Source organism: Sorex araneus, chromosome 4 (genome assembly GCF_027595985.1).
Source record: "Sorex araneus isolate mSorAra2 chromosome 4, mSorAra2.pri, whole genome shotgun sequence".
In the NCBI taxonomy this organism is placed as follows: domain Eukaryota; kingdom Metazoa; phylum Chordata; class Mammalia; order Eulipotyphla; family Soricidae; genus Sorex; species Sorex araneus.
Window position 1 is genome coordinate 191,844,325 of NC_073305.1, and position 12,328 is coordinate 191,856,652.

The 12,328-nt window shown below is 52.0% G+C and overlaps 1 protein-coding gene across 3 annotated transcripts in view; it reads right to left on the minus strand.

Moving 5' to 3' along the window:
- MAD1L1 (mitotic arrest deficient 1 like 1) overlaps nt 1-12,328 on the minus strand; it is a 241,059-nt gene that overhangs the window by 37,347 nt on the left and 191,384 nt on the right. For all 3 annotated transcript variants that reach the window (XM_055136365.1, XM_004617354.2, XM_055136366.1), the window contains one exon: nt 7,925-8,013. In XM_055136365.1, the coding sequence (XP_054992340.1) occupies nt 7,925-8,013 (89 nt within the window). The remainder of the gene's footprint in view (nt 1-7,924; nt 8,014-12,328) is intronic.

A 12,328-nucleotide genomic window follows, 5' to 3' on the forward strand; every position in this document is an offset into this window, starting at 1 on the left:
AAACTATTCATAGAGAAAATCCCAAGGACTCGACCCCGCAGGAGCCCAGTCACACTCACAAAGCTGGCATGGACACTGAGGCAAGAAAGCAAGACGAGCGATTCAAAACCTACCTTATTTCCACGTATAACTGAAACATACCACAGTAAATCAGAATGAAGCAAAAGTCACATCTGATGTAAAAGGACATGCTTAGGCATCACTAACACGGTCATGTGCACAGGATCCGAATTGGAGAGTAGAAAGCTGCTGAGGGGAGCAACCCAGACCGTTGGAGGCCATGCAGTGGCTCGTGGCCAGGGAGACCAACACGGCCCACAGAACTGCAGCTCGGGTCTAAAGCACCAATCCAAATACAAACTAATTCTAAAAGTTACGTGGAGTCACAGGACGTGGAACAACCCAACCCGTCTGAAAAAGGACGAGACTGGAGGCCTCCCTGCTGTGCTGGGGTGCCTCCTGCTGCGGCTTTGTGGGGTGCGGGGCCAGTGAGCAGATGAGAGGCCGCTCCTAAGCTCCACACCAGGCGGCTGTGGAACCCAAATAGCGGCAAAGGGACAAATAATTAGGCCAGTACAGGAAAATGCAGAGTCCAGAAACAGAAACACAGAAATATGTCCCAATGTTTTTTTAAGCTTTTTTGGAAGAGGCTCACATCTGGCGGTGCCTGGGGGCTACTTCCAGCTCTGTGCTTGGGGTCACTCCTGGTGGTGCTCCGGGGTGGAGTCCACGCCCCCTGCACGCCAAACAAGTGCTCAGTCCATCGAGCCTCTCTCGTATCTGCCCCCTCACCCAGTTTTTTTTTTCCTTTAACAACTAACTCCCCAATTCTGACAGAGACTGAGAGGCTACTCAGTGAGGGAGAAACCCGCCTTCCCACAACGGGGCTGACCACCGAGGGGCTGCATCTGGATGTTGGGATTACTCTGAAAATCAACCTCACATCTTACATAATCTTAAACTGAGCAAGGACCAGAGGGTCGAATGTAAGAAGCAAAATGATCGAAGTCGGTCTGGGACTGTGCTCTTGCTTGGGGCCTGGTGGGTTTAGGGGCCAGCTCCTCCTAGCTCTGTGCTCAGGAGTGACGCAGCACTAGGGATGGAGCCGGGGGCCAGCAGCCCTGAGTCATCTTTCCAGCCCCTCTCGTGTGTTTCTTTTTTGTGTGGTTGGTTTTGGTCTGGACCTAGTTATACTCATGTCCTACTCCTGGCTCTGTGCTGGGGGAGCAGTCCTGGTGGTGCCAGGGATCGAATCAGGCCAAATGCCTTAATCCTTGGGTTCTGTCTCTGGCCCCAAAACTAAACATTTCTGGTTTTGTTTTTTGGTGCTTGGGCCACATGCAGCTGCGCTCAGGGATCCCTCTTACTGGGTTTGGGGGACCACATGGGATACCCGGGATCAAAGCTGGGTTAGCTGTGCAAGGCAAAGTCCCTACCTGCTATATACTATCATTCCAGCCCCTGAAACAAAAGGTTTAAAAAAAAAAAACAGGAAAAAAAATCTTTGCTGCTCAGGGTTAGGTGAGGAGATTTCGGCTCCCTAAAGTGCAGCCTGTGGGTCAGATGCCAGAACGGCAGCAGCAGGAGGCGAGCACTCTGGTGGAGCTGGGAAGCCCAGACCACGGTGTCAGCACCATTGTAAACCCATCCCCTAAACCAAGAGAAGTTTAAAGAGAGAGCCTCCGAATGAGAGCCAAAACCAAGCTACGGGGTAAGCAAAACTATCTGCATACTTAACGACTGCAGGGCCGAGCACATGGAATATGCACGCTAAGAAAAGTGGGGGGCTGGAGCTGGAGTGATAGCACAGCGGGTAGGGCGCTTGCCTTGCACGTGGCCGACCCAGGTTCGATTCCCAGCATCCCATATGGTCCCCTGAGTACCGCCAGGGGTAATTCCTGAGTGCAGAGCCAGAAGTGACCCCTGTTGCATCGCTGGGTGTGACCCAAAAAGAAAAAAAGAAAAGTGGGGGGCTCCAGATGGGCCTCAGAGAGGAGCACACAGATGAGGATGGGGAAGACCCCACCTCAGCCCTCACATATGGGAACACTGAACACTTCCAGAGCGCTGGAGAGTGACAGGCACCCCACGGTTCCCTCAAGGCCACTGAGGCTGGGACACTGCCACTGCCAGACAGTGGACAGTGGCAGGTCTTAAACTTGGCTGCAGATGCAATGGTGCAGTCCCAGAAGGAAAAGGAGGAGGACCCCCACAGACTGAGAGGACCCCAACGTTACTTGGTGCCTGGGGAGCACCCACTAGGGCTGACCCTACCAAAGGACTCGTAATAGCTGGACTGCATCAACTTAGTGGAATTAATTCAATGGAGTAAACCAACAAACAATTGCAGGGAAAGAAAGGAAAACAATTCACAAATAGGTGGAAACAACATATACTGCTGATGACCCCAGAAGAAACCACCAGGGCAATTAGGAACACAGCACAACAAGTAAAACCAAACACAAGCTACTCAGATGGATGTCAGTGAGACAGAGGAAGCAAAGCTGAGAGGGTCTGCTGTAGAACCATCCAGAGGGAAGCACTCAGATGTATGAGCTACTGCATCCTCTAAAACAGAAGAACAGGTGAGACTTGAGCGAAAGGTAGAGCAAAGGTCAGCTGAATTGACAAGACAGAAAAAGATTAGAAAAACCATACACTAGTTATTAGAAAAGATCAATAAAACTGGCAGACCTTTCACTGGAATGACTAGCAGAAAAGCAAGAGAACCCAGACCAATAAATTAGAAATGAGTGGGCAATAATACCCATTACACAGAACTGTAAGATAAGTTAAAAGAGAACACTAGCAGAGACTCAGTAGGACTCAAGCAAATACTTAGTAGGATATTAGCGGATACTCAGTAGGACTCTAGTGGATACTCAGTAGGATACTAGCGGATACTCAGTAGGATATTAGAGGATACTCAGTTGGACTCTAGTGGATACTCAGTAGGATATTAGAGGATACTCAGTTGGACTGTAGTGGATACTCAGTAGGATATCAGTGGATACTCAGTAGGACTCTAGTGGATACTCAGTAGGATATCAACAGATACTCAGTATTATATTAGTCGGTAGGATATTAGCGGATATACTCAGTAGAACTCTAGTGGATACTCAGTAGGATATCAGTGGATACCCAGTAGGATATCAGTAGGACTCTAGTGGATACTTAGTAGGACTCTAGCGGACACCCAGTAGTACTCTTCTGGATACTCAGCAGGCTATCAGCGGATATTCAGTAGGACATTAGCAGACACTATATAGGATAGTAGTGGAGCAGATTCGGAGCAGAATCAAAGGCTCGTGTGGAGATAGCAGGGTTCTGTATAGAGAGCACGGGATTCTGAGTCGTGGGGTGGTCAGCCATGAAAGAAGGGCCCCATGTGCCACCCAGAGGAGCACCTGTAGAAACAGTCAACAGTCGCAGCAGGACTAGAGGTGGGAACTGCTTCCCCATTGGTGGGCTGCAGGCAAGCTGATGCCCTTCTGACCCAGGGTGAGTGCAGGAATCAAGACAGGATGCCTGCTGCCCCTTCCATCAGGGTCACGCTTGCTGCTCAGTCAGCGCAGTTGGGCAAGAGAGAGAGGCATCCAATTAGCTCTTTATTTGCAGATGGCATGATCTAGAAACCCCTCAAGAATCTGCAAAACACTTGGGAGAGTAAGTTAATTTAGCAAGTTGTAAGGTACAAAATCAATATGCAAAAAGTTATATTCCTTGTAATAAAAATCAAACCATAATTCTATATAATTGCTTCCAAGTTAATGAATGTGTGAACACAGAGCATTCATAATATTCTCATCATGTTTTTAATGGGTCTAGGAGCTATTTCATTCCTGAGATTGACATCTGTGGCATGTTTGTTTGGTTTTTGGGCCACACCGATCACTCCTGGAATCGAACCTGGATTGGCCTTGTGCAAGGCAAGTGCCTGACACGCTGTACTATCTCTGGCACTATTTTTCTCTCTGACCTCAGTTTTGCTAGAGATTTATCAATGTTATTGATTTTTTCTAGATGACTACCTTTTTAATTTTTATAGTTTTGCTTTTCTCCTTTCAATTTACCTCATTTTTCTCTCGTCTCTTTTTCCTGCTTGTTGTGGGGACTATTTTGCTCTTGTTTTCCAGGTTCTTTTTGGGTCACACCCAACAGTGCACAGGGGTTACTCCTGGCTCTGCACTCAGGAATTATTCCTGGCAGTGCTGGGGGACCATATGGGATGCTGGGAATCGAACCCAGGTCGGTCGCGTGCAAGGCAAATGCCCTACCCGCTGTGCTATCTCTCCAGCCCCGTTTTCCAGGTTCTTGAGGCGGTGCTATGGATTAGAAATATCTCGCCTTGTTAGAGTAGGCACTTACTGCATTGCTACTGTGACTCAGTTGTGGTTATTTCTCTCCAGACTTCCTCTTTGACATGCACCAACTTGGAGTATGTTTTGTTTTTTTTTTCCCTTTTTGGGTCATACCTAGTGATGCACAGGGATTACTTCTGGCTCTGCACTCAAGAATTACCCCTGGTGGTGCTTGACGGACCATATGGGATACTGGGAATTGAATCCGGGTCAGCCATGCGGGTCACCCTACCTGCTGTGCTATCGCTCCAGCCCCTCTGAGTATGTTTAAGTTCTCAAACATCAGAGATTTTCCTACTGTTTTCTGTTACTGACTGTTGGTTTATACTCATGGTGATCAAAATTCATACTCTGTAGAGTCTGATTCTCCCAAATTTGTTGAGGTTTAGGCCAGAGACAGCTCCACTATCTCAACAAACTTGGACCTTTTTCCTGTTTGCTTTGGGGCCACCCTACCATGTGGTGCTGGGACAGGCGCAGCCTTCTGCAGTCTATGGAGTGGTGACTCGGCCCCGACCATGTGTTTTTATGCACTTCTGTCAATCTCAATCTCGCTTTAAAAAAAAAAAAAAGTGTCTCTCTGAGCAACTCCCTTGGCTTTACTTTGTCTGACAAATGTCTTGCTGTGCTCAGGTCACTGACAGTAACACTGGCTGTGGGTCAGCTGCTGCTTCACTCTGCCAGTTTTCCCTTGTTCTGCTTCCAATTCCCCGCTCTTTGGTTGCCTTCTGATGATGAGTTGGACAACTTTTAGAATTCCACTTGTCCTCAGTGGCTGTGAGTTTATAGTGTTCAGCTTCCTTAGTGGTCCAGAAGGTACTGAAATGTCTGTCGCCCTCTGTGACGTTCATTGGTCATCACCTGAGACCGTGGATAGGCTGCTTCCGGGCAGGCCACTGGCCTCCTCCACGCTGGTTGGGAGCAGGACCCGTGGCTGTCCCGGTCTGGCCCTGGGGGTGGCTTAGGAGGATGTATGTGTGGGGGTACAGCCCCCACAAGGGCCATCTGTACCCACTCCCTGGCTCTTCCTCGGAGGCCAGGCCTCCTGCCGTGGCCACATCCTTTCCTTTTGGAAGTTTCCTGAACCATTCCTCTTGGTGGCTCTCTGAGCAACTCCCTTGGCTTTACTTTGTCTGACAAATGTCTTGATTTTCTTTTCATCCCTGAAGGATGTTTTTCACCGGCTGACAGTTCTCTTCTCTTGGCGCTTGAAAAATGTTATGTACCTCGTTCTGGCTTCTAAGGTTTCAGATGAGAAATTCGCTGTCACTCAAACTGGTGTTGCCTGAAGATAACAGTGTTTCTCTCTAGTTCCTTTCAACATTTTCCCTTTGTCTGGAAGTTTCAGAAGATTAATTAGCATGAGCCATGATGTGGCTTTCTTGGCTTCAAACTGTGCAGGGCTCACTCTGCTCCTTAAATCTGTTGGTTTATATCCTTCACCATATTTGGGAACTTTTCAGGAATTATTTCTTCAGGTATTTTTCCAGCCTTCCCCGGATGGGACTCCAATTAAAGAGCTGTTTGTCTCCCGACTGCCCAGCACATCCTCAGGCCATTCTTGTCTATTTCCAAGATGCTGTTTTCAGGAGACAATTTCTATTGATTTCAGAGCTTGCAAATTCTTTCCTCATTGCTAATCTACCATCAAACCACTCAGGGACGTTCTGTTCAGTTCCCCAATTCCCATTTGGCTTTTTTCTCTGTGACTTCTACTTGTGTATTTTGCCATTTTTCTCACTGGGGTGCAGTGATCTGGATGAGTTGGTGTAAGCCTGTCCTGCTATCAGCACTGGGTCCCACCAAGGGTGTCTCCCCTGGGTGCACAGCCCTGGCATGGGGACAGGCGGATTGTCTGATCCCTTCTGTCCCCACTGGAGCCTCCGGAACTGTGGAATGGGGTGGGTGCCCGGCTCCCGCAGACACAGACAGCTCTCTGGGCGAGCCGGCTTCTGCCATGGAACAGGGCACAGTGGGGCCTATCCCGAGGCTGGGTGGGAAGGAGTACAGGGCTGCCCCTGCCAGCTGGCCTGGGAAGGCAGGAAGGACTGCTGGCCATGGGCACTGCCTGGCACTCTCTCCCCAAGAAGATAAGGGAACACCAGGGATCCAGGTCCTGGTCTCCCGCTGCTGAGTCAGATGCGTCACCTGCAAACAGGTGGGCTGTTCTCAGTGCCACACTCACTCAGAGGCCAGGGGTGGCCTGCTGGCTACCTCCACCAGCTCCAAGACTGAGGGGAGCCCAGTGGGGCCAGGAGAGGCTGAGCCCCGCCTCCCCCCCACACTGTGTACAGATACACTCTGGGCTCCATTGCCTGCAGCTGGCCGCATCTCCCCCACAGGACGAGCTTAGGTCTGAATGTGAGAGACATCATCGGGGAAGCCTTTCTTCTAGAGGAAAGAGTGAAAATGAATGAAGCCGAGTACCTGGCATGCCGTGAGGGGCAGGGCTGCCCCAGCATTAGAGATGCAAGCTAGCCTACCCTGCACTCCTGAAGGAGGCACTGCTGTGGCCCTGGAGTTGATGCAGCACAAAGGTCTTCAAAATAAGGCCACCCCACTTTATGAAGGCAAAGTCCTGGGCACCCCCAGGCCCACCCACTGCTACAGGCATCATGGTCCTCAAGAGCCAGGGAGCCCGCCATACTGATGAGGGTCTTTACACACTGACACACCCTTCCCCAGTCGGGGAAGCGGGCGCTGGGGGGGGGGGGGATGGCTGTGCCATGCAGGAAGGCCTCCCGTAGTCATGACCTGCCAGCCCCGAAGGCGCACAGATGTGGTCAACACCCTCTCCAGGCCCCAAGACAGAGATGGCAGTTGTTCAGTCCCCAACCGGCAGCTGCACAGCCCAGACCCATATGGAGGCCCAGGCCTACACCAGACGCCTTGGAAACGACAGTTGAAAAAGCCCAGAAGCCACCCGGCCTTTGCACTGGCAGCGCCTGTGCAAAGAATTCGACCACAGTGCCTGGGCCATGGCAGGACACAGTCCAGCCCACTGGGCCACGGCAGCAGCCAGGACCTGCCAGCATGGGGTGAGGCCATGCCTCCTCCCAGGAACTTCTGAGCCCTGGACAGGGGAGGAGAGAGGAAAGCCTGCAGGTAGTCACCCAGGCCCTGCAGGGTACCATCGTGCTAATGGCTGCTTGCAGACTCAAGCCTCAGACTGCAGAGCAGGAACGGGCTTTTAGGGGATCGCCCTGAGATTCTCCTCTCTCCAGGCAGGAGCACACGAAAGGGTGGGTGGGCTTGGGAAGTAATGGGGTGCTGGAGGGTGCAGAGGCAATGTCCCATGCCGGCCGGCTCTCCCTAAGCGCCCTGAGACGTGGCTCCAAACCAGCAGGACAACCCTTGCTCCAGTCCTGGCCCCAGGGGCCATAGGGGCCACTCCTGCACTTGTTTCCTTGGCAACAAAGACATGCCCCACCCGACAGCACGGAGGCACATTTGTCCCTCCTTCTCCTGGGCCCACAGAGGCTGGGAGGTGTTGGCTGGGGAGAACCCCGACAAGGCTTAGCCTGGAGACAAACACAGCAAAGCGAAGGGGATGAGAGGCCTACCTGAGCCAGCCTGTCTCCTCCCGGGTCATCTGGAAGCCTTGTTCCGCACAGCCGGCCTGGGTCTGCAGCATCTTCAGTTCCATCTCCAGCTGTGGGGGACACGGGGCAGGTGGGGTGAGCTGGCGGGCCTGGGAGGGGTCAGGTTCTTTCTGAGTACCTTCAGGTTGTCTAGGGGCAGGTGGGGGGTCAGACCCCAGGAGGGAGTCACGTGGTGGGAGGAACAAGACCTGGTGGGGCCAGCTTAGCAGGACCAGAGCTCGAGTCCTCAGGCTCAGCTGACTGCCACACCTGCCCACGGGTGGGCTCCTGAGTTTTGGGGCTCACCTTCTCCCCTGAAGCAGCCAGTTCTCTGGAGACAAGGCAACAGGCTCTGGTAGGGAAGTGTGGTTTTCCTGGGCCCTCCCCAGATCTCCTCTCCTCCGCCTCCCGTTACTGAACACTAGGTGATGGAGTCAAGACGCAGGGCTTTCTACTCTCAGCCCTGCCCACTTCACCCCTCTTCCGACTGGCAGCCCGAGATCACGAGCACGGCGGTGACACTGGGCACTCTGAGGAGCTTGTGGGTTCCCTGGTCTTGGCTTTTCGTTTTGGTTTTGGGGCACACCTGGTGGTGCTCAGGGATCACCTTTGACGGAGACTCGGGGAACCACATGGGCTGCCGGGGATAGAACCAGGGCTGGCCATGTGCAAGGCCAAGCGTTCTCCCCGTGTACTTCTGCTCCAGCCCGTCCCATGACGTCCCTAGACCCAAATCTGGGATTTCCTTATTTATGACATGTCTATTTTACCAAGCTGAGAGAAACTACTGCAATATTTGTCTTTCACTGAGAGCTTTTGAAGTTCAGGAGACGTGGCTCGGTGGCACAGCACACGTCGCACACGCGTGAGCCCTGGGTGTTGTCCGATGCCCAAAGGTGAGCTGGGCAGTCAGTTTGTCCTGACCCAGTCTGGACAAGCTGCTCAGAGCCGACACGGCTTCCTGGCCAAGATGCCTCCTCCCTGAGCAGCCTGCCCCAAGGATCTGTGCTCTGAGGAGCTGGGAAGACCCCAGGAAGCGGACAGGGCAGACACTCTGCCCTCGGGGAGGGCTAGGACGCTTACTTTAGTGACAATTCAAAAAACAAATGGTCTGTTTGACAATTCTCTTTCCGCACTATTGGTAGGCTATTTTTTTCTAGAAAATGTTTAATTTCATTCATATGTTTAAACTTGTTTCAGTGGAGTTGTGGTAGAATTCCCAGTTCTTTTCACAAAGGTCAGTGGAGCTCATTGTTATTTTTGTTTTAAAATTCTTGTTTTATTTTCTTTCCACCGAGGCGAGACTCATGGTTCAGCCCAGGGAGCCATGGGCCACCATCTGTGGCACCAGAAAACTCTGCCCCCGGCAGCAGTACCAAGGTAACTACTCTTACTCCGTAGCTCTGGCGGTGAGGTTTCCCAACGATTTTCTCTAGCACCGTGAGTAACTCCTGTCTCACTGGTTTCATTTCAGACACAGGCATTTGGGTTTATTTATTATTTCTCCCACTTTTCACTTTCTCACTCACGTGATCTTTACAAATTCCTACCTTTTGCTTTACTGAGGTTTATTTTGTTTCTTTTTCTAATTTCTTGAGCTGGACATTTAATCCATATAGAGTCATTCTTTGTTGCTCAATATTATAAATATTTAAGCTGTTATTTTCTTCTGTGTGGAGCTTCAGCTGTGCCCACAGGCTCAGATTAGAAGCTACGATTATTTTCTAGATTTTATGCACCACTGAACCACATTTCTTCCTTGATTCAATAATTGTTTCAAACAAGTTTGTGTCCTGTTTTTTTTAAATTCCAAGTGTTAGAAGTTTTTGTCCTTAATTTCAAATTTCATCACATGAGCCAAAACTATTGTATTTGTTCTATTTGAACTGATACAGATTTCATTTTCTAACGAATGGATGGTTAAATTTTGGAGTTTATTTCATTTGAGCACCTTGAAATCAAGTTCTTTCAGAGTTACAGATGTCAAACACACATATGTCAAACACATTTTTTGCTTTTTGTGTTTACCCACTCGATTAATGAAACAAATTATTACTATGCTCTTTCCTTTTTTGTTTCTGGGCCACATCCAGCAGTGCTCAGGAATTACTCCTGGCTCCTGGTAGGGGTTGGGGCACCATCTACGGTGCTGGGGATGACCCCAGGTTGGCTACTTTCGAGGACTGTGCCTCCCCCTGGTTACTGTGTCCTTCTTGATGACGCCCTGGCTGCTCTGCCCTCCTTGGGAGACTGGTCCTACCATGTAGCCGGGGCCAGCTGCTCTCCTGGGTTCTGTGGTCACTCCCGGGAGCCCCATCAGAAAGTCTCCTTTTTTTCAGTTTGTTTTTGGACCACACCCGGTAATGCTCAGGTGTTACTGCTGGCTCTGTGCTCATGAATCACTCCTGGTGGTACTTGGGGGACCAGCAAGCGCCTTCCCTGCCATCCTGTCGCTTGGGCCTAGGAAGTGTTCTTTGAACTACAGAGCTCAGCTGACCCTTACTCTGACAGAACAATGTGAGTGTTTACCTCTGTTGTATTTTGTTTCTGTCTTGTTTGCTTCTGTGTGAACCTGCCTGGCTGGTCAGATGTTTGCTCCAGCTGCTGCAGACAGATTCTGCACAAGGTCTGAGTGAGCTGCTCCAGGACAGAGGCCCAGCTTGGCGGACGGCCCCTCCCTGGACCTGCTCCAGGAGGAAGGCACCCCAGAGCAGAGAACACGAGGGGTTCATTGTGGCTGGTGCCAGCTCTGTGCCCTCGCTCTCGCCTCCTCAGGCCCTGTGGCTGCCTGGCTCGGCGAGTCTGCCAACAGTCAAGCTGGAGGTCTCAGCAAAGGACCCAAGACCGCACACATCAGTGCTTTTCTCCCCCTGGAAACGGTCGCCCCTACCTCTTGAGAACTGTGGGCTGGGGCACTGTCACCACAAAAGGCGGGTCCACACCCTCCAACTGCACCAGGCTCTGGTAGGCAGGACTAACTGTGCGATCGGGTGACACTGTGTCCCGGAAGGTTTGCCTGCCCCTCAGCAGGAGGCTGGGACACCTAGCAGATGCTTCCCTGCCCCCAGTTGTGGCGAATCAGAATGGGGGTCCCCATCTAGTCCCAGGACTCCTGGCCCTTGGCCTGGGCCAGTGGCTGAGCATGTGGCTGCCCCAGCCTCTACTCAGCACGCTCCCTCCCACGGGGTGTGTCCGAGTCAGGTCTGTGCCCCTCAGCGTCTGAGCTCCACCTGCTGTCCAGACTCACCTGCCCTCAGCACTGCCTGCCCCACCCGGGGAGCCTGTCGTAACGTTCGCGGCTGAGGGGCACTCTGGGTTTGAGCAGGCGGTTTCCATCCCTGTTCCCAGCTCAGAACCAGCCTTGCAGGCCCCAGCACTGGGCATGGCTGACACCCGTGCCAGGGTGATGTGCTGGGCACCGCACTACCCACAGGCGAAGTGCAGGCAGGCAGGGGTGCTCAGGGGTGGCTCCAGGCGCTGGAGCAGGGCCTGGGCCCAGTCGGAGCCCAAATCCACCCCAGCACCACTGGGACCCGAGCACAGCCAGGGCCCGAAACCCCAACTGTCAGGGAGGCCCACACTCAGCGAAACCCACTTGGTCAGGCTGAGCATCCCTGGGAATGGCCCTGGACCACCAGGATCGCTGGGCGCAGCCCCACTGTACAAATAAATAAAATGCAGAGTAAATATGCAGGGAATTAACTGGATCCAGAAAACAGCTCAAGATGTTTGCCGACTACTCACCCAACGGAAGAAACTGTCCAAACATTAAATTCTGAAAGGGCGGCACTTCACAGGAAGCAGGCCCTGCCTCTGCCCTCCCTTCCTGTCATGGCTCAGCCAGTGCAGGTCTGTGCTGCTCACACATACTCAGACACGCAGGCATACACACACACACACACACACACACACACACAAACACATGCTCTCATTCTCTCATACTCACTCGGCCACACTCATGCACACTCCTACTCACATATATACACTCCTGCTCACAGACACCCTGGTACACGCACACAGGCACACTCATGTTAAACACATTCTGGCACACTCACATGGGCACACTCCTGCTCACACATACCCTGGCACATGCACACGCGCAATTTCATGCACACTCATGCTCACTCAGACCCTGGCACACTCATACACCCTGGCACAACCTAGTACACGCACATGGGCACACTCATGTTCACACACACTCGGGCATACTCATGCTCATAGATACCCTGGCACACGCACACATTCATGCACACTCATGCTCACACAGGCCCTGGCACATGGGCACACTCACGCTCATACACATCCTGGCACACGCACATGGGCACACTCATGCTCACACATGCTCACCCTCATATCCAAATGCTCCCATACACCCCTAAAGTCACA